This window comes from Chanos chanos, chromosome 8, assembly GCF_902362185.1.
Source record: "Chanos chanos chromosome 8, fChaCha1.1, whole genome shotgun sequence".
NCBI classification, from domain to species: Eukaryota; Metazoa; Chordata; class Actinopteri; order Gonorynchiformes; family Chanidae; genus Chanos; species Chanos chanos.
Window position 1 is genome coordinate 945,001 of NC_044502.1, and position 27,500 is coordinate 972,500.

The following is a 27,500-nucleotide window of genomic DNA, read 5'->3' on the forward strand; positions in this document are numbered from 1 at the left end:
ACACAATACAATACAACCAGTCAGTCAGTAATGAGCTTCAATGTTCAATACAATACAATACAACCAGTCAGTCAGTAATGAGCTTCAATGTTCAACACAATACAATACAACCAGTCAGTCAGTAATGAGCCTCAATGTTCAACACAACACAATACAACCAGTCAGTCAGTAATGAGCCTCAATGTTCAACACAATATAATACAATACAACCAGTCAGTCAGTAATGAGCCTCAATGTTCAACACAATACAATACAACCAGTCAGTCAGTAATGAGCCTCAATGTTCAACACAATACAATACAACCAGTCAGTCAGTAATGAGCTTCAATGTTCAATACAATACAATACAACCAGTCAGTCAGTAATGAGCTTCAATGTTCAACACAATACAATACAACCAGTCAGTCAGTAATGAGCCTCAATGTTCAACACAACACAATACAACCAGTCAGTCAGTAATGAGCCTCAATGTTCAACACAATATAATACAATACAACCAGTCAGTCAGTAATGAGCCTCAATGTTCAACACAATACAATACAACCAGTCAGTCAGTAATGAGCCTCAATGTTCAACACAATACAATACAACCAGTCAGTCAGTAATGAGCTTCAATGTTAAACACAATACAATACAACCAGTCAGTCAGTAATGAGCTTCAATGTTCAACACAATACAATACAATACAACCAGTCAGTCAGTAATGAGCTTCAATGTTCAACACAATACAATACAACCAGTCAGTCAGTAATGAGCTTCAATGTTCAACACAATACAATACAATACAACCAGTCAGTCAGTAATGAGCCTCAATGTTCAACACAATATAATACAATACAACCAGTCAGTCAGTAATGAGCCTCAATGTTCAACACAATATAATACAATACAACCAGTCAGTCAGTAATGAGCCTCAATGTTCAACACAATACAATACAACCAGTCAGTCAGTAATGAGCCTCAATGTTCAACACAATACAATACAACCAGTCAGTCAGTAATGAGCTTCAATGTTCAATACAATACAATACAACCAGTCAGTCAGTAATGAGCTTCAATGTTCAACACAATACAATACAACCAGTCAGTCAGTAATGAGCCTCAATGTTCAACACAACACAATACAACCAGTCAGTCAGTAATGAGCCTCAATGTTCAACACAATATAATACAATACAACCAGTCAGTCAGTAATGAGCCTCAATGTTCAACACAATACAATACAACCAGTCAGTCAGTAATGAGCCTCAATGTTCAACACAATACAATACAACCAGTCAGTCAGTAATGAGCTTCAATGTTCAATACAATACAATACAACCAGTCAGTCAGTAATGAGCTTCAATGTTCAACACAATACAATACAACCAGTCAGTCAGTAATGAGCCTCAATGTTCAACACAACACAATACAACCAGTCAGTCAGTAATGAGCCTCAATGTTCAACACAATATAATACAATACAACCAGTCAGTCAGTAATGAGCCTCAATGTTCAACACAATACAATACAACCAGTCAGTCAGTAATGAGCCTCAATGTTCAACACAATACAATACAACCAGTCAGTCAGTAATGAGCTTCAATGTTAAACACAATACAATACAACCAGTCAGTCAGTAATGAGCTTCAATGTTCAACACAATACAATACAATACAACCAGTCAGTCAGTAATGAGCTTCAATGTTAAACACAATACAATACAACCAGTCAGTCAGTAATGAGCTTCAATGTTCAACACAATACAATACAACCAGTCAGTCAGTAATGAGCTTCAATGTTCAACACAATTCCAGGACCAGCTGACCCAGCTCAGAAGCCCCCTGACAGCAGTTCTAGGTGGTTTTACACTGTACTGGTCTGGTTCTGAATCTAAAGGGTATCAGGTCTGGATTTACCCTGGTCTATACACTGATACATGTCCAGTCGCTTCTGGACTGGACCACTGCCGCTGTCTCCGGCTGAGCCTCCTGTCCTGTGTGGCCAGTAACAGGACACAACTGTGTCACCATTACTGAAGGTGAGTTTATACTGTGTATGGACCAGTGTAAATCCAGACTTCTCTTAACAGTCGGTGAGTTCATACAGTAGGAGGGTGTGATGACACCCAACATCAGTCTTTCTTTGTTTTGGTTTTTCAGGTTCTCCAGCTTTGTTTTGTGACGCTCACAGCTGCACAAAAGCACTTGCAACTACAGCACTAATAACAACTACAGCACTAATAACTACACCACTAACAACAACTACAGCACCAATAACAACTACATCACTAATAACAACTAAAGCACTTATAACTACAGCACCAATAACAACTACATCACTAATGACAACTACAGCACTTATAACTACAGCACTAATAACAACTACAGCACTAATAACAACTACAGCACTAATAACTACAGCACTAATAACAACTACATCACTAATACCAACTACAGCACAAATAACAACTACAGCACTTATAACTACATCACTAATAACAACTACATCACTAATACCAACTACAGCACTAATAACAACTACAGCACTTATAACTACAGCACTAATAACTACAGCACTAATAACAACTACAGCACTAATAACAACTACAGCACTTATAACAACTACAGCACTAATTCGTTGTCTGTTGTTTCATGTCAGCTTAGCTACACACACACACACACACACACACACACACACACACACACACACCCCGTATGTATTCATTCTGTAAGTCACTTTTGGCCAAAGAGACTGTTAAATGAATAAGTGCAAATGTCTATGTTAATTATGTCCTTATACACGGCTCTGTGGTGGAAAAAAGGGACAGATTAAGTGCACACACAGCCACTGAGTTCTAAGGCACATCACTGAAACAGAAAGTGCAGAGAGATACTTACCTGTGCCCTGTGGAAAGGAAAAGAAGCTAATCTAATCTAATGTAATCTAGGCATATTCCGGACCAACTTAGGTGTCAGTTGTGGCTTTTGGTTTTTATATCATGTCGCCAGTAACACTGAAGATCAAAGCAACATTAACCACAGTACTTAAGGCAGACCTTATCCAAACAGTCCTGGGGTTAATGTACAACACTTCCCTCTCTCTGTCAGTGTACATGTCTTTCTTTTACAATACACACATTTACACATTCAGCCTGTACGGGACTTACAGCCTCATCTGTACAGGACTCACAGCCTCATCTGTAAGGGACATACAGCCTCATCTGTACAGGACTTACAGCCTCATCTGTACAGGACTTACAGCCTCATCTGTACAGGACTCACAGCCTCATCTGTAAGGGACATACAGCCTCATCTGTACAGGACTTACAGCCTCATCTGTACAGGACTTACAGCTTCATCTGTAAGGGACATACAGCCTCATCTGTAAGGGACATACAGCCTCATCTGTAAGGGACATACAGCCTCATCTGTACAGGACATTCAGTCTCATCTGTACAGGACATACAGCCTCATGTCTGGAAATTGGACTCCCTGTTTATCTCACCATAAGAGAACAATGAAAGGCCTATCACATGCTATTCCGCACTAATGACAGTGAATTTCCAGCAGACATCCCAGAGCAGAGAAGCCCTGCTGGGATGGAGTGGCCACGCTGATAAAAGCCAAAGGAATGAAAGCATGGGAAGATAAAAGAGAGGAGGGGAGGACAGGGTAAAAGACTTTAACAGTCAGAGAGACACAGACGACTCATTCTACAGAGGAACCAGGAATGGGAGAACTGGAGAGAGAGAGAGAGAGAGACAGAGAGACAAAGAGAGAGAGAGAGACAGAGAGACAGAGACAGAGACAGAGACAGATATGTATATATATAGAGAGACAGACAGACAGACAGAGAGACAGATACAGAGAGAGAGAGAGACAGACAGAGAGACAGAGACAGAGAGAAAGACAAGCAGGAGGGTGAAGTGTGTGAGAGAGAAGAGAGGGGCAGTCAGTGTGCAGACAGACAGGAGAGGAGAAGAGAGGGGCAGTCAGTGTGACAGACAGGAGAGGAGAAGAGAGGGGCAGTCAGTGTGCAGACAGACAGGAGAGGAGAAGAGAGGGGCAGTCAGTGTGACAGACAGGAGAGGAGAAGTGAGGGGCAGTCAGTGTGCAGACAGACAGGAGAGGAGAAGAGAGGGGCAGTCAGTGTGCAGACAGACAGGAGAGGAGAAGAGAGGGGCAGTCAGTGTGCAGACAGACAGGAGAGGAGAGTATAAATAAAAGTGTGATATTCTTTAACCCACATTCACTTCCCCTGACAGTCCGTACACACATGGTCGATACGGAAACTTGAATCACTGATGTTTCTGCGTGAGTGATAATCAGTGCAGGCTTTCTTACACGTGCAGATGCATCACAGACGCCACGTAAACAAACACAGCAAAATTCACCCCATTCAAAAACACAGTAATAATGTGTCAGGCGTAGAGATACAGAACAAATCTGCCAGTTAAAGGTCAAACAACACTATATCGCCAGTTCAGAGGTCACAGAGGTGATTCATCATGTGAGCGTACGCGTTACGAAACCGGAACCATCCGGCAAACACGGGGCGTCCTAAATGACCGTCCCAGGGACACCTCCTCATGAATATGTATAATCTCCTCCCCCTGCAGGGACACCTCCTCATGAATATACATATGCCCTCCCCCCTGGAGGTCTCAGCGACATGACCTGTGTTTATAATGGCCAAAATCATACGAGTTTTAAATAAACAATTTTTTTATAGTTATTTTACAGAAGAATTCCCATAATAATAATTAAATTCCTTACCCCATTCAAGAAGTAATTAAGCTAGCAAAACTGGACAATGAATCAGAGTGGTAAAATAACACAGTAAGGCCTGTGTACTTCAGACAAAAATAACATTCAACCTTGACCTCTGGATGCAATAACAACAACCAATCAGAAGACAGAAGAAGCCTTAGGGGACAATCATAAATAAAGCAAAAAAAACCTGCACCAGCATCACTCTTTTTGTACACTCCAGAGTTATGGATTCACTGAAGGTGTATGAGAGAGAAATAACAGACGCTCTCCTGAGAAAAGCGATCAAAGGTGCAACAGAAACCAGAGACAATAACATCAGGAGGGAAAACGTCTGACACCTCTACCCTACCACTCTCTCTTTCCACCCCCATCACTCTCTCTCTCCACCCCCATCACTCTCTCTCTCCACCCCATCACTCTCTCTCTCCACCCCATCACTCTCTCTCTCCACCCCATCACTCTCTCTCTCCACCGCCATCACTCTCTCTCTCCACCCCATCACTCTCTCTCTCCACCCGTACCACTCTCTCTCTCTACCCCCATAACTCTCTCTCTCCACCCCATCACTCTCTCTCTCCACCCCATCACTCTCTCTCTCCACCCCTACCACTCTCTCTCTCCACCCCCACTCTCTCTCTCCACCCCCATCACTCTCTCTCTCCACTCCCACCACTCTCTCTCTCCACCCCACCACTCTCTCTCTCCACCCCATCACTCTCTCTCTCCACCCCATCACTCTCTCTCTCCACCCCTACCACTCTCTCTCTCCACCCCATCACTCTCTCTCTCCACCCCATCACTCTCTCTCTCCATCCCTACCACTCTCTCTCTCCACCCCATCACTCTCTCTCTCCACCCCTACCACTCTCTCTCTCCACCCCATCACTCTCTCTCTCCACCCCTACCACTCTCTCTCTCCACCCCCACTCTCTCTCTCCACCCCCATCACTCTCTCTCTCCACTCCCACCACTCTCTCTCTCCACCCCATCACTCTCTCTCTCCACCCCATCACTCTCTCTCTCCACCCCTACCACTCTCTCTCTCCACCCCATCACTCTCTCTCTCCACCCCATCACTCTCTCTCTCCATCCCTACCACTCTCTCTCTCCACCCCATCACTCTCTCTCTCCACCCCATCACTCTCTCTCTCCACCCATCACTCTCTCTCTCCACCCCTACCACTCTCTCTCTCCATCCCTACCACTCTCTCTCTCCACCCCATCACTCTCTCTCTCCACCCACATCACTCTCTCTCTCCACTCCCACCACTCTCTCTCTCCACCCCATCACTCTCTCTCTCCACCCCATCACTCTCTCTCTCCACCCCATCACTCTCTCTCCACCCCTACAACTCTCTCTCTCCACCCCCATCACTCTCTCTCTCCACCCCCACCACTCTCTCTCTCCATCCCCTCACTCTCTCTCTCCACCCCCATCACTCTCTCTCTCCACCCCATCACTCTCTCTCTCCTCTCCCACCACTCTCTCTCTCCACCCCATCACTCTCTCTCTCCACCCCTACCACTCTCTCTCTCCACCCCATCACTCTCTCTCTCCACCCCTACCACTCTCTCTCTGCACCCCATCACTCTCTCTCTCTCCACCCCCATCACTCTCTCTCTCCACCCCTACCACTCTCTCTCTCCACCCCATCACTCTCTCTCTCCACCCCCATCACTCTCTCTCTCCACCCCATCACTCTCTCTCTCCACCCCAACACTCTCTCTCTCCACCCCTACCACTCTCTCTCTCCACCCCCATCACTCTCTCTCTCCACCCTATCACTCTCTCTCTCCACCCCTACCACTCTCTCTCCACCCCCATCACTCTCTCTCTCCACCCCCATCACTCTCTCTCTCCACCCCTACCACTCTCTCTCTCCACCCCCATCACTCTCTCTCTCCACCCCCATCACTCTCTCTCTCCACCCCATCACTCTCTCTCCACCCTACCACTCTCTCTCTCCACCCCCACTCTCTCTCTCCACTCCCATCACTCTCTCTCTCCACCCCTACCACTCTCTCTCTCCACCCCTACCACTCTCTCTCCACCCCTACCACTCTCTCTCTCCACCCCATCACTCTCTCTCTCCACCCCATCACTCTCTCTCTCTACCCCATCACTCTCTCTCTCCACTCCCACCACTCTCTCTCTCCACCCCCATCACTCTCTCTCTCCACCCCCATCACTCTCTCTCTCCACCCCTACCACTCTCTCTCTCCACCCCATCACTCTCTCTCTCCACCCCATCACTCTCTCTCTCCACCCACATCACTCTCTCTCTCCACCCACATCACTCTCTCTCTCCACCCCTACCACTCTCTCTCTTCACCCCTACCACTCTCTCTCTCCACCCCCATCACTCTCTCTCTCCACCCCTACCACTCTCTCTCTCCACCCCTACCACTCTCTCTTTCCACCCCATCACTCTCTCTCCACCCCATCACTCTCTCTCTCCACCCCTACCACTCTCTCTCTCCACCCCCATCACTCCCTCTCTCCACCCCTACCACTCTCTCTCTCCACCCCTACCACTCTCTCTCTCCACCCCATCACTCTCTCTCTCCACCCATCACTCTCTCTCTCCACCCCTACCACTCTCTCTCTCCACCCCTACCACTCTCTCTCTCCACCCTATCACTCTCTCTCTCTACCCCCATCACTCTCTCTCTCCACCCCTACCACTCTCTCTCTCCACCCCTACCACTCTCTCTCTCCACCCATCACTCTCTCTCTCCACCCCATCACTCTCTCTCTCTCCACCCCATCACTCTCTCTCTCCACCCCTACCACTCTCTCTCTCCACCCCCACCACTCTCTCTCTCCACCCATCACTCTCTCTCTCCACCCCTACCACTCTCTCTCTCCATCCCTACCACTCTCTCTCTCCACCCTATCACTCTCTCTCTCCACCCCATCACTCTCTCTCTCCACCCCCATCACTCTCTCTCTCTACCCCCATCACTCTCTCTCTCCACCCCTACCACTCTCTCTCTCCACCCCCATCACTCTCTCTCTCCACCCCTACCACTCTCTCTTTCCACCCCATCACTCTCTCTCTCCACCCCTACCACTCTCCCTCTCCACCCCACCACTCTCTCTCTCCACCCCTACCACTCTCTCTCTCCACCCCATCACTCTCTCTCTCCACCCCATCACTCTCTCTCTCCACCCCTACCACTCTCTCTGTCCACCCCTACCACTCTCTCTCTCCACCCCTACCACTCTCTCTCTCCACCCCCATCACTCTCTCTCTCCACCCCATCACTCTCTCTCTCCACCCCATCACTCTCTCTCTCCACCCCTACCACTCTCTCTCTCCACCCCATCACTCTCTCTCTCCACCCCATCACTCTCTCTCTCCACCCCTACCACTCTCTCTCTCCACCCCTACCACTCTCTCTCTCCACCCCATCACTCTCTCTCTCCCCACCCCATCACTCTCTCTCTCCACCCCATCACTCTCTCTCTCCACCCCTACCACTCTCTCTCCACCCCCATCACTCTCTCTCTCCACCCCTACCACTCTCTCTCTCCACCCCATCACTCTCTCTCTCCACCCCTACCACTCTCTCTCTCCACCCCATCACTCTCTCTCTCCACCCCCATCACTCTCTCTCTCCACCCCTACCACTCTCTCTCTCCATCCCTACCACTCTCTCTCTCCATCCCTACCACTCTCTCTCTCCACCCCATCACTCTCTCTCTCCACCCCCATCACTCTCTCTCTCTTAGTTTTCATCCTTACGGTGAGTTTACCGATGGCTAAAGAGGGGCTAGGCTTGGTGCATTTCACATCACTATTTTAGCTACTGCATAAGACAGCAACTGATTCATAACTGATTTCTTCCACTTACAAAACAGACACGTCAAAACTTGCGTTCTGAACGACGACATTTGTGGAAATGTCAAAAACAGGAGTGTTTTTCGCGAGGTTAGTCTGGTTAAATAGCTCTTGTTTCCTGTCTCCATCTGGAGCAGCACTGATCCACAATCAGCTACAGAATCAACCACCTTGAATCTTTAATCAACTACTTATAACGACCACTATTATCTTCTATATTTTCAGTATCAGAACTCAGGTCAGTGTGAGGCCCTGAGTCAGGATTCATCAAAACCTGGTCCTGGAGATCTGGAATCCTGCTGGTTTAATGGTTCCTCTGGGAAACAGGTGTGTTTCCTCCTCAGCCAATAAGTGATCACACTGTTTGGTTCATATCAGAGCCAGCAGGATCCTGGACCTCCAGGACCGGATCTGAGGAGCCCTGGTCTAGGTGGTTCCCCTGTAGACCAGTGCTGAGGCCTGACGGCCAAAGACAGAAACCGACTTTATTAAAATGCTTCTTGATAAAGGCAGTAGTGACTATTGGTATTGCTGTGGCATGTACCCTATGATTTTTGCGTAAGTAATTGCACATTGTGTGTTTAATTGTGCGTTTAATTATGCACATTACGTTTAATGTTTTTCACCGGGAGTCCGCTCTTAGCGTGCCAAAGTAAACGACTATAAAACCGTGTGTTACATCTGCTTACACAGGGCCGGACAAAAGCGGCCTCGGCACTAATGAAGGCACTCAAAACATGACAAACTCCGCCCTAATGAGTTAATTAGCCCCGGGGCTCTGAACGGGCCCTAATAAAAGACACTGCGTTAAGTCAGAAATGCAAAAGTTAGAGACCGCAGCACTGCCGTGGGTCAGAAGAACACACACGTTCGTGTTTCTGTCTTCAGACGGATGCCGCGTTCATCATCTCTCCTCTCCTTTGATAAATTCGTTCTACATCCTGCTGTGAGATAAATGATCACCGTGTCCTCTGATCTGATGAGCTATTACAGTGTCTATGAAATGAAAGATCAGCAGCGTGGACTGCGTTCGCACGGCGGAGGTGATCGATCTCCACGTGTGACGGGCTCACCATCGCTCACACAAATTAAACATCAGAGATACCAGCCCCACCTGCCACAGCCGCCCACAGGAAAATAAATAAATAAATAAATAAAATAAAACCAAACCAAACCAAAGCATCACCATCGGCTTTCTGTAGTTCAACACACATCACGGTCTACAGAACGTTCAGACGTCAATCTGAGCGTGGTTTTAACATGTTACCTGGCTATGACAAACAGTACACAACTGACACCCAAGTAAGCCAGCAGAATATACATCCAGATATCTGGGGAGAGGGGGTTGAGGAAGGAGAAGACCCCAGGGTTGGTGCCGTTGGGCTTGCGGTACAGGATGCTGATGCCCAGGGTCATGAACGGTTTGGAAAAGTCGATGACCTTCTCCCGCACGTAGGTGATGGCCAGAGGAGCCACGGCTAAGTCCGCTTTCTGCCAATCACACAACACAGGGAAACGAATCAATCAGGGCAGTGGCACGTTATCAGCACAGCCAATCAGATGACGGTTCGTGACACGGAGAAGAGTTCTCCACCTATCAGAGAACAAGAATTTCTCAACGTATCTGACATTAATCAGGAGCATTGAACATTACATCACCTGAAATATATATCAGTGTCAACAAATATCAATAACACTATGTTTAATATTTATTTTTTTATTCTTTATTGTTTTACCTCTAATCCTTTGTAGCATGACAAATGTAACAGACAACACAAGGAACTGTAACCACTACAGAAACTGACGAAAGAAACTGAGCTTAAGACAAACTCGTAGTAGCTCCTAAACACACACACACACACGCTTAAAACATAATTTCTAAGGTTTCCGGACTTGTTACAACAAGAAAAATCTATAAACAGTCAGTAAACAATAAATAATCAATATATAAATGTCAGTAAATGTTGCAGGTTACCAAAGCTCCTGGCAGTAACATTAATTCACCATTTCATGCTGATCTGTTCTTTCAAGGATTATCTCTCCAGAAAATCCATGCAGTATCCATCACTTATAGAGTGTGAATAAGATGAAGATCCATCTCTTGATCTAGTTCTGTTAACTCAGTGATGTTCTAGCTCTGTTAACTCAGTGATGTTCTAGCTCTGTTAACTCAGTGATGTTCTAGCTCTGTTAACTCAGTGATGTTCTAGCTCTGTTAACCCAGTGATGTTCTAGCTCTGTTAAGCCACTTATGTTCTAGCTTACAACGTATGACTTATTCACATTTCAGATCAGGTCCTGCAGGTCTGGCTCACAACCCAAATGACCGTGTCTCAGCATGCTCTCAGGAGGAGACAGACGTTAAAAACATGTCCGACACCCCCACTGTTCTCCCCTACAGATGGTCTCAGGTCAAAGGCCACTGCCCTGCTGCAGTTGCAGTGAGAATCTGGAATCTGCTGTTTAATATTGACCATGGATTTCATTATGAGCCATCACTGAAGACATCACTGAAGTTGGAAAAAATCATGAAATCTGAATTTTTGGTAAATTTTGATTGATTGGTGAATCAGAGAAAAAGTTGCAGTGACAAATGTATACTGTTCCTAGATCAGTGACTCAGATGTGATCAGACTGTGTCAGACATGATCCCTGTGGTGCTGATCTGGTCCCATGTCTGAGACAGGCTGCAGTGCACATCCACACTCATCTCAGACAGTATCAGTTAAGATTTTTCCCCACGAGGCAGACGGCACAGGTTACTTAACCGTTAGACCAGGAGACAGGACAAACCCCGTGTCTGGTTTAAACAATCGGGTGCTCCCGTGCCAGTGCATTGTGGGTCAGCTACGCGTACTGGTTGAACTGGGGGCCAAAGGAGACTAGTGGACTGATTAAACTGGGGTCCAGAGGAGACAAATATACTGGTTTTGCTGGGGGCCAGCGGAGACACTCACGTGATCGATGAGCTCGCGGACCATGCCGTTCCATTGGCCAGTGCTCTCATCCAGAGCCCCATATTTCCCGTCATCCACCAATCGGATCTCGTAACGGAAGCCGAGGATTCCAGAGAGCTCCCGCAGCAAATCCACACAATATCCCTCAAAGCGGTCATTCCCGTACAGCGGCTTATCGGACTTCTTAAACATCACGTACGGCTCCTCCTTTTCAACAGACAGAGAGAGAGAGAGACAGGGAAAAAAGGAAAGAAGATACAGACAGAGAGAGAGAGAGACAGGGAAAAAAAGGAAAGAAGATACAGACAGAGAGAGGGAGAGACAGGGAAAAAAGGAAAGAAGATACAGACAGAGAGAGGGAGAGACAGGGAAAAAAGGAAAGAAGATACAGACAGAGAGAGGGAGAGACAGGGAAAAAAGGAAAGAAGATACAGACAGAGAGAGAGAGAGACAGGGAAAAAAGGAAAGAAGATACAGAGAGAGAGAGAGACAGGGAAAAAAAGGAAAGAAGATACAGACAGAGAGATAGAGAGACAGGAAAAAAGGAAAGAAGATAGACAGAATTGAAAAGGGATTTTGTCTATGTGTACATGAGCCTGTGAGTGTGTGTTTGGGCCCGTGTGTACATTTATATATATATATATATATATGTGTGTGTGTGTGTGTGTGTGTGTGTGTGTATATATATTTTTGTGTGTGTGTTTTTGTGTCTGAGTGTGTGTGTGCGTGCATGTGTGTGTGTGTGTGTGCGTGTGCGTGTACATGTTTTTTGCCTAAGTGTGTGTGTGTGTGTGTGTGCGTGTGCGTGTACATGTTTTTTTTTGCCTAAGTGTGTGCGTGTGTGTGTGTGTGCGCGTGTTTTTGTATTTGAGTGTGTGTGTGTGTGTGTGTGTGTTTTTGTATGTGAGTGTGTGTGTGTATGTGTGTGAGTGCACGTGTGTACCAGTATAGTGGAGACTATGAGGGATTTGTTTGACAGTGAGTCAGTGACATTGGCGGTTTTGCTCTTGTGGTTCTCCGTCATATTCAGTCCACTGGGAGGATCCCATGTCCCAATCTGTGGATTACAAACACTTTAGAATGCAAAACACACAAACACACACGCGTGCACACACACACACACACTCACACACATACACATGCAAGCAAGCAAGTTCACACACACAGACACACACACACACACAATACCTTTTCAAGACCATCTTCCTTTAGACTAATCACATCCAGATCAAAGTCTGTGCGTAAGCCGTTGCTCCTGTTGAAGAGAATGCGTCCGGTCAGGCCATCCCACTGGGCCTTGAAAAACACACATATTCACTATTAGACTCTAAATGTTCATTAAAAATGAACTGCTAATAAAAATACATTGATGTGATTTTTACCATAGCTGTAATTACATTGTTCCATTACAGTAAAAGTCTCCCACTCAGGTAGACTGAAGTGGAGTTTCTAACAGTGTTTCTAACGACGACTGCTCTGTGATGGGATTCATAGTCATGTTACTGATAATGAGAGAGATCTCTCCCCCCGCGCTGGAGCAGGCAGCGCAGTGAAAGAAAGGCATTGTTCTGCAAGCTGACTGCACTTACAGCTCGACTTCAAAGTGCGTGTGAGAGAGACAGCAGGGTAGAGGGAAGACAGATGAAAGACAGATGAGAAGGTTATCACCGCACCCAAGTGTCATTTTCACAAATTACACACACGATGAGATCTCAAAGCCAGACAGCGGAAAATCAACGAAAGAACAGAAGGAGCGGCCTGGGAAGGGATGGATTTGGCCATTAAAGGCAGGGAGAAAAAGGAATACACATGGATAGAGGGATGATGAAAGACTTAGACAGTGAAGGGCTGAAAAGGTCATGTTTCAACAGAGAAATACTGTGGAGAAGTCTGTTAATTACATCAGTGCCAAATAAGTATGTTCACTATGTTTAGTCTGAAACACTGTCAAATAATCTCTATGTTTAGTCTGGAACAGTGTCAAATAATCTCTATATTTAGTCTGGAACACTGTCAAATAATCTCCATGTTTAGTCTGGAACACTGTCAAATAATCTCTATGTTTAGTCTGGAACAGTGTCAAATAATCTCTATATTTAGTCTGGAACAGTGTCAAATAATCTCTGTGTTTAGTCTGGAACACTGTCAAATAATCTCTATGTTTAGTCTGGAACACTGTCAAATAATCTCTATGTTTAGTCCGAAACACTGTCAAATAATCTCTATGTTTAGTCTGGAACACTGTCAAATAATCTCTATGTTTAGTCTGGAACACTGTCAAATAATCTCTATGTTTAGTCCGAAACACTGTCAAATAATCTCTATGTTTAGTCTGGAACACTGTCAAATAATCTCTGTGTTTAGTCTGGAACACTGTCAAATAATCTCTGTGTTTAGTCTGGAACACTGTCAAATAATCTCTATGTTTAGTCTGGAACACTGTCAAATAATCTCTGTGTTTAGTCTGGAACACTGTCAAATAATCTCTGTGTTTAGTCTGGAACACTGTCAAATAATCTCTATGTTTAGTCTTGAACACTGTCAAATAATCTCTGTGTTTAGTCTGGAACACTGTCAAATAATCTCTATGTTTAGTCTGGAACACTGTCAAATAATCTCTATGTTTAGTCTGGAACGCTGTCAAATAATCTCTATGTTTAGTCTAGAACAGTGGAAAATAATCTCTGTGTTTAGTCTACAACAATTGGAAATAATAACTATCTTTAGTTTGGAGCAGTAGAAAATGTCCACAGTTGCAATGCTGGATTACTAATTACAGCACATTCTCAGGAGAGCAAAGAGCACCTGAAGAGATTGCAGCACTGAATAACATATTCAAGTACAGAGGAGAGAGGTGGTTTTGTCAAACTGTAGACAGTAGGTTTGGATTTGGGGTTGGGGGAGGGGGGAGGGGCGAAAAGGGGCGGGGTTTACCTCTTTAATGAGATTCATGAAGCGCCCGCCAAAGCGCCACGGTTTATGACGGTTACACTGGAGAGAACTGACGGTGATCTGAGGAGACTGCTGCACGGCAACCGCGACAACGTGAACCGCGTCGTACATGAGAGCAGCGTCCGTCTGCAAAGACACACACACACACACACACAGACACACACACACACATATATACACACACACACACAAACGTAAATACAGACACACACACACACAAACGTAAACACAGACACACACATAAACACACACACACACAAACATAAACACACACAAACATAAACACACACACACACACACATAAACACACACACACACACACATAAACACACATACTCACACACACACACACACACACACACACACACACACACAAACACACACACACACACACAAACGTAAATACAGACACACACATAAACACACACACACACACACGCACAAGAAATTAATAAATGAGTTCACGTGCTTGTTCCATTTCCAAAAGATATGAAATGACATCTTTAACTGTTTCAGTGTTTTCACTGAATTTTGCTCAATTGTGAGACACATGCCAGAATTTTAAACAGGGACATAAACCCCAGACTGTTCCAGAAAGATCAGGACTGATAAAAAACGCTCTCCTAATGCAAATTCGCTGAGCTCCTATTAACATCATATCCAATATAATGTAGCCCTGGTGTATTGAGACAAGTTGAATTTCATATTTTTAAAATGATCAGTTTAACAGTTGATTTAAGGTCCATTTTCTCAGGCTGACAGCTGCGTTCTATCAGCAGAGGTGCGAGGTTTCCCGCCCTGGCCCGGAGAGAGGTCCCAGGATAACTGTAAAGTTTGTTGGCAGAGCACTGACTCTGTTATGAGACTGATTTAAGAGCTGCAGGTCTGTCACGCTGAACAAAACCACAGCACTCTACAGTCCATACTGGGTTTACTCCTATGTATACACACACACACACACACACACACACACACACACACACACACACACACACATACACACACACACTCACACACTCACACACACACTCATGCACACACACACATATAGCAGTAGAAGTAATTTATATCAGTCCTTATTGACAATTTTCTGAAATGAATGCACACAGAAATAAGTAAATAACAATAAGGCAATAAATTAAAAGGAAAGAACAGAGAATATTGACCGAGAAGGTGTAGGCTGAAGCTATGGTTCATTATACCTGCCCTTTTTACAGAACATATTCTAACAGGCGACCCTTTCACTAGGGTTATGCACTACAAAGACAAAACGAAACAGAGGCAAAAACATACGTTCCAAACATTTCACTCACAATAATGATAATACCTCAGTTTTGTTTATTTGTTTACCACCTTATTTTTGAACGTTTGTTTTAATTTGCAAAGTGAACTACACATTCTCAAGTCCTTGTCACAACAATTCCACAGGTTTACCCCTTTGACAGATATACATGTGTTTTTTATATTTGTCTGTACCCTTGTGTTTTTAAACATACCTGTTCCCCAAAGTTCATATTGGCTCTCCCTCATTTCAAACAACCTCTGAATACAGGCAGGAAGTAAATTATATTTGTCCATTATCTGTGTAGTTTTAAGATCAACTAGATCACAGAATTTTAAAGCATGTAAGTTAGTGAATAGTGCGTCGGTTGGTTCACAATAAGCTGGTCGGTTTAAAATTCTTATAGCTTTCCTCTGTAGCATGGACACTGGCTTAGTATTGGTTTTGTATGTGTTTCCCCATACCTCCACACAGTAGGTAATGTATGAAACTATGAGAGAGCAATGCAGTATATATAGTGAGTTCTGAATCAAGATATCTTTAGTTTTATATAATATTGCAATGCTTTTAGACATTTTTGTTGTTACATTATTTATATATAGTTTCCAACATAATTTATGATCAATTATCATGCCCACCAATTTATTTTCATACATTCTTTCTAATTTAACATCATTGGTCATAATTTCAACCTGGTTTTTGATTTGCCAATTACCAAATATTATACATTTTGTTTTACTCAAATTCAATGAAAACTAGTTAATATCAAACTATTTCTTTAAGACTTTCAATTCCCTTTCCACTGCATTGAGAAGCCGTTCTAAACCTTTCCCACAGCAACAAAGATTAGTGTCATCAGCAAATAAAACAAATATTAATAATTAAGACTCTTCACAACTAGCATTTATATACAGTGTAAACAGTTTAGGGCTTAGCACTGAACCTTGTGGAACCCCACAAGTAACTTTCAACAAATCAGATCTGACATTATTTATTTGTAAATATTGATATTTAATATCAAGGCAACTTCTCTGCCATGAGTATACTGTCCCTCTAATACCATATCTCTCCAGTGTCTTCATTAATAAGCCATGATCAATAGTACCGAATGCTTTTTTTAAGTGTATGAACACCCCCGCTGTATATTTCTTGTTGTCCACTGCAGTAGATATCTTCTCTACAAGTTCCATCACTGCCATTGAGGTGGACCCATTTTCTCTAAAGCCGTACTGATAATCACTCAATATATTGTGTTTTTCTATTAAATCATCAAGCCTTTGCTCAAATAGTTTTTCTAAAAATTTGAAATTGGTCTGTAATTGGAGAACAGACATCTATCTCCACTTTAACAGGAATGACTTGTACTGAGATACTGGTCTGTAATTGGAGAATAGATGTCTATCTCCACTTTAACAGGAATGACTTGTACTGAGATATTGGTCTGTAATTGGAGAATAGACGTCTATCTCCACTTTAACAGGAATGACTTGTACTGAGATATTGGTCTGTAATTGGAGAACAGACGTCTATCTCCACTTTTATAAGCAGGAATGACTTTTGCTGATTTCCTTTTGCTGGGAAATACACCTGTTTGGAAAGACTGATTGCAGATTTGTGTCAGTGGTTTCACTCTACATTCTATAATATTTAGTACAAGTTTTTATGAACAATATCTTCATCTACACAGTCCTTATCTCTTGTCTTTGTTTTTTATACAGTTGGTGTCATGCTTGTTTAAGGGTTTTTCTGTCTAGCTCAGGACCTACATCTACGGTTTGAGTGGCATATTAGTGAGACATTTTTCATCCCCTCTAAAGAGGCTGGGATGGTGCCATGGGTCTGGGCTGATCATCTTGTCAGTATAGCTACTACAATGTCTCATGGCCACGTCTAATTTAAACACCATTAAATTCTGTTCTTAGAACACCCGGGGTCTGCAAAATCTGCCAAGAGAATGGCAGAATTGATATTTTGAAAAAAAGAGGATGTTTCCATTGCTTTCCTCCAAGAGACTCACATGGAGGACAAGGACAATGTCAAACTGCAAAGGAACTGGGTGGGGTAGGTTTTTGCACCCCAATACTCCTCTTTTAGTAGGGGTGTGGCCATCTTGATCAGTAAAAACCATGCATTTAGGTCCCTAAAACCTATTAAAGACAGTTGAAGCCGCTATGTGATTGTGAGGGGAGTACTCTCGGGTTAGGCTGTTACACATGAATCTTTATTGCCCTCCTGGCTTCACCCCTGATTTTCTCCCTAAGGCCTTTGCAGAGTTTGCTGAACTGGCATCTGAGAATTCCTTTGTGGGAGGAGATGTCAACTGCCATCTTAATTCCTCCCTTGATAAACTTCCACCTGGCATCTCCCCTTCTTCAAAGCAAGCCAGGATGTTCACTTCCATATGTCATGACATTGGGTATTCAGATGTACGGAGGGGGTTCCATCTCAAAGTCTCAGAGTTTACTTTTTTCTCTGCCCCACATAAAAGTCATACTAGGACTGATTACCTTTTCATTCCCTCATCAAAGGTGTTTTCAGTTCTTTTACGTACCATAGGTAGCATCATCTTTTGTGACCATGCCCCTTTATATATGGGCTATTCTCTTTCTGAGGAAAGGGCATTGTCAAGGCACTGGAGACTTCAATCATCTCTTCTCAAAGATGATAATTTCACTTCTTATTTCACCTCAGAATTCAAGATGTTTTATTCAGTTAACTCACTATCTACAGACAATCGCTCTACGCGTTTGGAGATGAGTAAAGCCTCCTCCCATGGTTAGATCGTGTCTTTTGTAGCATCCAACAGACACTGAAAGAATGAGCAGCATAAGCTCCTTGAATCTGGATCAGCAGATCTGGAGAAACATTCCATATCCAGCCCAAGCCCAAATTCACTCAAGGAACTGAGGGCCACACGTGCTGCACTGAATACTCAGCTGAAACAGGACTCTGGGCACTCCTTCAAATTCACCACACAGAGGCTGTATGAGCCCAGGGACAAACCCAGCAGATATCTTGCCAGTCTTGTTAAAAAGAGTGCAGACTCTCAAACTATTGTCTCAATTACAGACTCCAATGGTGTCGGATCATTTGATACCAAAACTATTGATAAAGAATTAGCATTATTTTATTCCAATTTATATAAGTCAGAACAGCCTGACAATGCCCTAGCCCTTATGCACTTATTTTTCTCGGACCTTAGACTCCCAAAGGCTACTGAAGCACAAAAACTACAGTTAAATGCCCAAGTTACAAGAGAAGAAGCATTACTTGCTTTGAAGTCTATGCCATCGGGGTAGGCCCCAAGACCAGATGTATTTGGGTGTGAGTGTCATAAGGAGTTGAATAATATTCTCTCAGATCCATTGCTGGCTATGTTTAACCATTCTTTTGAAAATGGGATCCTACGTCAATCACTCAGGGAGGCCAATATCTTCCTTATAGCTCAAAAAGGAAAGTGCCCTGACAGTTGCGCCTCCTATAGGCCAGTGGCCCTACTTAACTCTGACCAAAAACTGCTTTCCAAAATACTAGACATGCGTTTGGAAAAAGTGGTACCTTACATTATTTAGGAGGACCAGACCGGTTTTATTAAGGGTTGGAACTCCTGTGATAATATGAGAAGGCTCCTTAATATCATTCAGCTATACCAGGGCCATAAGGACCCTGCCCTTGTGCTTTCTCTCAATGCAGAGAAGGGATTTTGACTGGATCAAGTGGTCTTATTTGTTTTATACACTGGGGAAATTTGGCCTGAGCGATAACTTTGTCATTTGTTGTCAGGGTTCTTTACAACACTCCAGTGGTAGCGGTTCTGACTAATGGCGCGAGATCTAGCAACTTTCCCCTTCACTGTGGGAACGGACAGGGTCACCCTCTTAGCCCGTTGCTCTTTGATGTCACTATCGAGCCACTGGCTCAAGCAATAAGGCAGAATGCTCTAATATCTAGCAGTCTCGTTGGAGAGAGGGAGCATGAAATTACCCTTTACGCAGATGACGTGTTGATATTTTTATCAAAACCACAAACCCCTACTCCCTGCCTGACCCAAGCCATGTCAACATTTGGCACATTTTCAGGATACAAAATTAATCTGGCAAAGTCTGAGGTCATGCCGCTGGGGTCTCTAAAATCTGTCCCAAGCCTGTCAGAGCCCTTTCCGTCCCATTGGTCACCCTCTGGTTTTGGTTACTTGGGACTGTATATAACACCCTCATATGGTCGGATGTTTAAGGCCAAATTTCCCTCCTTTTCTAGATGCCATAACGGCAGATTTAGATGGCAGGGCCCCTTACCTCTTTCCTGGCTTAGAGGGATTGCTCTCATTAAAATGAACATCCTGCCCAGACTACTTTACCCACTACTGCAAATGATCCCTATTTTGTTATCCAATAAGGTTATCAAAGTGCTCGAAGCCTGGCTGAGTTCCTTTATCTGGAGCAAAAGGAAGCCCTGACTGAAGATGGCAAAACTCCAAATGGCTGGCTCTGATGGGGGCTTAGACGTACCAAATGTAAGACTCTATCAGTTGGCAGCACACTTCTGGGTGATAGCAGATTGGCTCAAATGTAACCCAGCCTCAATTTGGCTCGACACTGAATCCTCTCAGTCCAAATGCCCTTTGTGGAATTTGCTATCTGTGAATAACTTTGAGTGAGTCAAGGACCTCTGTTCTAACCCTATCACTTTAAGCACAGTCTGAGCCTGGAGGTCTATCCATACTATGGAGGGCTGTGCTCAGTTAACATCCCCTCTTACTCCTATTCTGGATGGCCCAGATTTACTGCCACAGTGCTAAGACTGGGGCTTTAAAGCATGGTACAGGCAGGGGCTAACAGAGCTAGGAGATCTATTCAGTGGCCATCCTTTCAGCAGCTGCTGCAGTGTTTATGGCTTACAGAAAAGTGAATTTGCAAATCAGACACTTCATCCCTAGATACCATATTAAAGTGCCACCTTACATGTAGAAAGGGCCTTGTCTTAACAAGTGTCCAAGAAACGCATTAGTGTATTTTATAGAGCCCTAAATTCAAACTCATCTCTAACTTCCCAAGCTATTAATCAAGCCTAGGGGAGAGACTTGGGCATCTCGATTGACGACCTAGACTGGCAGGAAGTGTGGACCCATGCTATGGAAACATCTGTCTGCAATCCAACTAGCCTTTCTCTGTTGTAGGGAGTGGTGAGGGTTGAGGATGGAGATAATTCCTCTTATTCTTACTCACTCACTTTGTCACGTCATGTCTGAGCTGTTTTGTTCTTTGTTCTGTGTTGTATATGAAAAATGTAGACTCAGGACTGGCATAGGACACTTCAAATATAACATAGCTAAATGGGGATATTCAGACTCAAATATAACATGGCTAAATGGGGATATTCAGACTCAAATATAACATGGCTAAATGGGGATATTCAGACTCAAATATAACATGGCTAAATGGGGATATTCAGACTCAAATATAACATGGCTAAATGGGGATATTCAGACTCAAATATAACATGGCTAAATGGGGATATTCAATGGGGACTCAAATGATGCGACCTGTGAATGTGGAAGCGTTCAGATCGTGGAACGTATCCTGGAGTGCGATCGACCATGCTCAAGACAAGACCTAGAGGAGCTGAATGAGACTGCAATGGAGATCATTCGCAAGTGGAGCACCAAGATACAGTGCAGTCATCGAAAGACACAAAGAAGAAGAACATCACTCTACAGTTTCTTGTCCATGTTGCTTGTATCTTGTCTTGTTTCCTTAGGGGGTGTGCACGTCTGGCAATGTCCACGCTCTTTTTTGTAAGATGCTCATTCAAGTTATACCCCTGTCCCCTTCAGCTTATTTGCCTGCCTCAGCGGCTCAGTCTTGTGCTTTTGATTCACAAAACGAACGCCTGTGGCAGGCTTGGCTTTGCTATCCTTTCAGGGAAGGTAATGGCAGGCTGTGACACTGTTACTTTGAATACTCATGTTCTTACTTTCAGAGAACCTTATGACTTGCCATTCCAGCGTTTGTAGTTCGTCTGTCAAGACGTCCTCCCCGTCTTTACCTCCGGCTGTAGCACTGGAATAAGTTCAGTGTGTGGTATCTGGTCCGCTTACAATTAAATCCTCCATTCTTGTGCATTGTTCCAGGTCATCAATTCTTCGCTCTAGGCCATCAGTTATCTTATCCTTCTCTTTAACAAGGTTCTTCAGTCGTTGGACGTCGTCCGTCAGATCAAGCGACACAGCCACTTAGCCACTTTGCTCAGCTCATCCGACATAAAGTTCGGGGATTTTCCGATCTCTTCCAACTCTTCCTCAGCTGCATTACCGGCTATCTTTGGTGGCTTTTTCGTTTTGTTTTGTTTTTGTCTTTGTTTCGTTCGTTTACTTTTTGCTTTGTTTATGTTAGAGTTGCTGCACTCCACAGGGCGCTGCCATCTTGTTGCATATGTGTGTATGCACACATACACACACACACACACACACTCACAGAGTCCCTAGCCTGACTGTGTCTGAGCAGTAGAAACTGCTGGTCTGAGCACAAATGTCCTCACTGGTCAGTAAAATATCAACACAGTGTGAAAATAATAAACAAGGAAATTAAACTAAGGATGTCCGCAGGCAAATGGGTTTGAATTGCAAATTTTGAAAGCCAACAGGTCCAAGTTTCCACACATGGTGAGCAGTCATTCTGACCACTCATTCTGACAGAAAGCCCGTCAGCATATGCATGCTTATGCAGGTAGCTTGTACATATGTTTAAGTGTGTATGTGTGAGTGTGTGTGTGTACTGGGGATGTAACGATACGCCAAAATCACGGTCCGGTATGTACCTCGGTTTTGAAGTCTCGGTTCGGTACGGTTTCGGTACAGTGAAAAAAGACATGCAAAACATGAAATTCCCTTTCATTTAACATGAATTTACTTGTAAACTTGTACAAACTTGTAAACAGTGGCCAACTGGCCATAATTTCCAGTTTGCACTCCACTCTGTTTTTCCCTTGTACTGGTGATATTCACATTTGGATGATGCCGTCTCAAATGAGATCATGTTCGACATACTGTCAGTAACAGACCCGATTCCAGTTTAACAATGCCGACACGCTGCCTTCATCTTATCCGCTTGCCTTTGCCCATTGCTACTGTAGTTCACTGGAAAACACTGGAGTTTTTCATTTTAGTTTTTAATTTTACTTCCGCATACAGAAATGTAGAAGAGAGGGTACACTGTATCTTGTCAAGTATCACTTTATTCGCTGACGTTCCAGTCGAATGACCATCAGAGCATAAAAAGTTATGCAGGTAACATGCGTGGTTACAGCTCGACCATATTCACCCGGATCACAATGCGCGCTGAACCGAACATTCTGTACCAAATATGTGAACCATTATACCCCCTGACACAAAATATACAACTTGGCGTAACTTTAAATAGAATAATCATTTCATGATTTACATGTGTTATAATGTTAACTGTGAAATGTAAAAAGAGTTTTGTTAAGTTTAAGTGTGTAGGAGTGTGTGTGTGTGTGTGTGTGTGAGTGTGTGTGCATGTGTGTGTGTGTGTGTGTGTGTGTGACTGTGTGTGTGTGTGTGTGTGTGTGTGTGTGTGTGTGTGTGTGCGTGCGTGTGTGTGTGTGTGTGAGAGAGAGAGAACACGTGTGTAAATGAGTGGGAGAGTTTATCATTTTATTGTCTATCTGTATTCGAAACAGACCTGTGAATGATTAATGAATGATAACCAAACCTGCTGCAGAACATCTGTTTCTCTCTCTCTCTCTCTCTCTCTCTCTCTCTCTCCCCCCGCCTCTCTCTCTATCCCTCTTTGGTGGATTTTGAGAAAATTCACTCAACAGCACAGACATCAGATATTTCCACCATTAGGAACACTGGTCTCAGTTTCCCAAAGACATTTTTCAAATGTGAATCAGACAGGTATATAGACATGAAAAGGGACTAATTAGGTTAAAAGAGAAAAAGAAAGATGAAGGGAAAGAAGGAGAGTGAAGGAGAGAGAGAGAGAGAGAGAGAGAGAAAGCCCTGGGGCAGATTTAGAGAAGGACACTGGTATTGGCAGACGTGCCCATGTCTGAAGCGTGCCCAATTAGTGCCAAACACTCCCCGCTGAGGATTAAGAGAGAATTAGACAGCGGGCTCGCTCAGCCAGTTATCACACACACACACACACGCACGCGCGTTCACACACACGCACACACGGGCACACACACACACAAACACACACACACACAGACACATACACGCCCGCACATACACACATACACACACACACACACGCGTTCGCACACACGGGCACACACACACACAAACACACACAGACACACAGACACATACACGCCCGCACATACACACACACAGACACACAGACAGACCCATACACGCACACGTGTGCACACACTCACACACATGCACATAATCCTATCAGGACTCATACACACACACACAACCATCAATACATCCATATACACCCTAAAACAAATGCCCTTCAAATCGCCCCCCCCCCCCCCCCCCCGCCCTCTCCACGCCCCAAGCACACACACAGAGGGGACTGTTGATGAGAGAATTGCTAGTGTGTGACGACTGCAGACGAGAGCTCCAGTGTCTGTGTGTTTGTGTGTGTGTGTGTGTGTGCGTGTGTGTGTGTGTGTGTGTGTGTGTGACTGTGTGTCTGTGTGTCTGTGTGTGTGTGTGTGTGTGTGTGGCTTTGTGCACAGATACAAAATGCGGTCTCAGTATCATTCTATCCCCTCTCTCTTTCTTTTTCTCTCTTTCATTCTCTTTCCTTTTCTCATCCTTCATCACTGTATCATTTTCTTCTGGTTACCCAACAAATACTAACTGAACACCAAGATATCATCTGATACCACAATATAATTTAATACCACGACATCATTTAATACCATGCTGCTTGCATAATATTATTCTGTGTTTGTATCATTTAACATAAGAACTGTAGATTCACTGCTCACGGTCAGAAATATAACATTTTTAATTGTCTCTCTCTTTTCTTCAATTAGGAAGAGGAGCATCACAGACACAGTTGTGCAATGGGCACAAAAAATCACCGTGGCAACCTTGGAGATGGCCATGCTCGCCATTGCCACTCCATCGGTGACGGTTACCATGTCAACGCTATGTTTCTGAAGCTGTTGTGTTTGAGGCGTTCTGCCAAGCTTTGGAATGAGTGGGCACGAGGATGCCAACGTGCAGAGGTGCCAGTCTGGGTGGGGCGGGGAGTCAAAGTGTGGTTGGGAGAGAGAGAAAAGGAGGCGAGGAGACGCAGGACGGATGGGAGAGGGAAAAGAGGAGGTGAGGACGTAGATGACAGCTGGGAGAGGAAGAGGAGGTGTGGAGACGCAGGACGGCTGGCACAGGGAGAGGGCGGCTGACCAGATACTCTACGCTCTGTAGGAGGTGTTGGACAGGCCAAAGCAGAACCTGTCACTGGTTGGGATTACCACAACAAAGCTGTCTCAGTTAACAGGTTTCCCTGGATCTCTCTCCTCCTCTCTCTCCCTCCCCCTCTCTCTCTCTCTCTCTCTCTCTCTCGCTCCATCTGTGTTCCTCTCCTCTCCTTCTGTCCTTTTCATCTCTCTCTCTCTCGCTCTGCCCTAACAGTTCAGTCTGTCCGCCTGTCTGCTGGGATGTGTGTTTCCTGACGGGGAACAATCTTTCTGAATGGACGGACAAGGAAACACTGGCAGACGGCAGAACTCACTGTTATTTATGTAGTGTGTGTGTGTGTGTGTGTGTGTGTATGTGTGTGTGTGTGTGTCTGTGTATTAATGTGTGTGTGTGCATGAGCGCGCGCACGCGTGTGTGTGTGCACGTGAGAGACAGACAGTGTGCATGCGTGTGTGTGTGTGTGTGTGTGTGTGTGTGATTATGTGTGAGATTAGTGGACAGACACCAAGGAGTAATGTAACAATTTACAAGAAATAATTATGATAAAATTATCATGATGAACTACAAAGTTATATTTTTTCGTCATAATGTTTCCTATGTTTCCTCATAATACTACTTTATTTTTGAAAATTATGAATTCAGGTTACAAATGAAATCATTAATCACTAGCTATGGTGTTAATCTGCCTGAACACAAACAAACCAGGCTTAAGGTAGCCAGGCAATTCTGTTGTCCAGACTCACACACACAGGGATTCAAAACCACACACTCCAGTCTGAGAGCTGATTCTCTCAACCCCACACCACACACTGTCCACACACACAGCTCCACACACACCAGCCACACACAGTCACGTGACTCTGTGTCTGTTCAGAGACATCATCGTCGATTTCTGATCCCTCCACGTAAATTTCCATGTGAAGGTGGAAATTGTGTTGGTCCAGTGCTTACATTCAACATTCAGATCAAATTCCTAAACCCTGGAATAACGGCTTCTTCTCAGTCAAATGTGTTCCTACATTAGTGAAAACAAATACACACACACACACACACACACACACACACTGTCTGTCTCTAACGCGCACACTCACGTGCATCACCTGATACACACACACACACACACACACACACACACACACACTGTCTGTCTCTAACGCGCACACTCACGTGCATCACCTGATACACCCACACACACACAAACACACACACACACACACTGTCTGTCTCTAACGCGCACACTCACGCACATCACCAGACACACACACACACACACACACACACACACACTGTCTGACTTTAACGCACACACTCACGCGCATCACCAGATACACACACACACACACAAACACACATCACTAGATATACACAAATACATACACACAGTTACACACACACACCATCAGATATACACACACACACACACACACATAGACACACACACTGGCTGGCTGGCTGGGCGGTGTGAGTGGGTTTGGCTGTGGGTGCAGTCAGTGTGTTGAGATGGTCCACAGCGTTCTGAGCTGTGCCTGTTTATGCTAATATGATTCAGCGCTAATGCAAAGCACTGTGTGTGTGTGAATAAATGTCCAGCATGTTCTCCAAAGATAGCTCCGCTCAAAAACGACACCCCAATCAACGCCAGAATACACTCAGCCCAGACTATTACTGCCAGCTCCCCAGTGTGTGTGAGTGTGTGTGTGTGTGTGTGTGTGTGTGTGTGTGTGTGTGCATGTGCGCGCGTGCATGTATTGCTCTCTTTTAACGTGACCCTTACATGATCCACACAATTATCACCCGACAGGATTAGCCGATATCAGTCATCAAGGCCATAAAGATGTTGCCTGGCAACCTGTGTGTCTATTTATCCTTATGTAATTCTATAATAATAAGCTCATTTTTCTGTTTGTTAAAATACATGATGAAAGATCAGGACTAATAAAGATCTGTCACTCTCTCTGATGGCCTTTCTCCAGTCCTGAAGGCCACAGAATTACAGCACACTAATCCACCCAACAGCCTGTGTTTCCACGGTAACACACTAATCCACCCAACAGCCTGTGTTTCCACGGTAACACACTGATCCACCCAACAGCTTGTGTTTCCACGGTAACACACTGATCCACCCAACAGCCTGTGTTTCCACAGTAACACACTAATCCACCCAACAGCCTGTGTTTCCACGGTAACGCACTGATCCACCCAACAGCCTGTGTTTCCACGGTAACACACTGATCCACCCAACAGCCTGTGATTCCATGGTAACACACTGATCCACCCAACAGCCTGTGTTTCCACAGTAACACA

The 27,500-nt window shown here is 44.5% G+C and overlaps 1 protein-coding gene across 1 annotated transcript in view; it reads right to left on the bottom strand.

Annotated features, from left to right (window-relative positions):
* The window catches only part of LOC115818343 (glutamate receptor ionotropic, kainate 2-like), an 88,716-nt gene that overhangs the window by 15,357 nt on the left and 45,859 nt on the right, over nt 1-27,500 (bottom strand). Inside the window, exons 7-11 of the mRNA XM_030781699.1 lie at nt 14,491-14,634; nt 12,745-12,852; nt 12,500-12,613; nt 11,557-11,763; nt 9,867-10,090 (exon numbers count right to left, since the gene is read on the bottom strand). Coding sequence (XP_030637559.1) covers nt 9,867-10,090; nt 11,557-11,763; nt 12,500-12,613; nt 12,745-12,852; nt 14,491-14,634 — 797 coding nt within the window. The remainder of the gene's footprint in view (nt 1-9,866; nt 10,091-11,556; nt 11,764-12,499; nt 12,614-12,744; nt 12,853-14,490; nt 14,635-27,500) is intronic.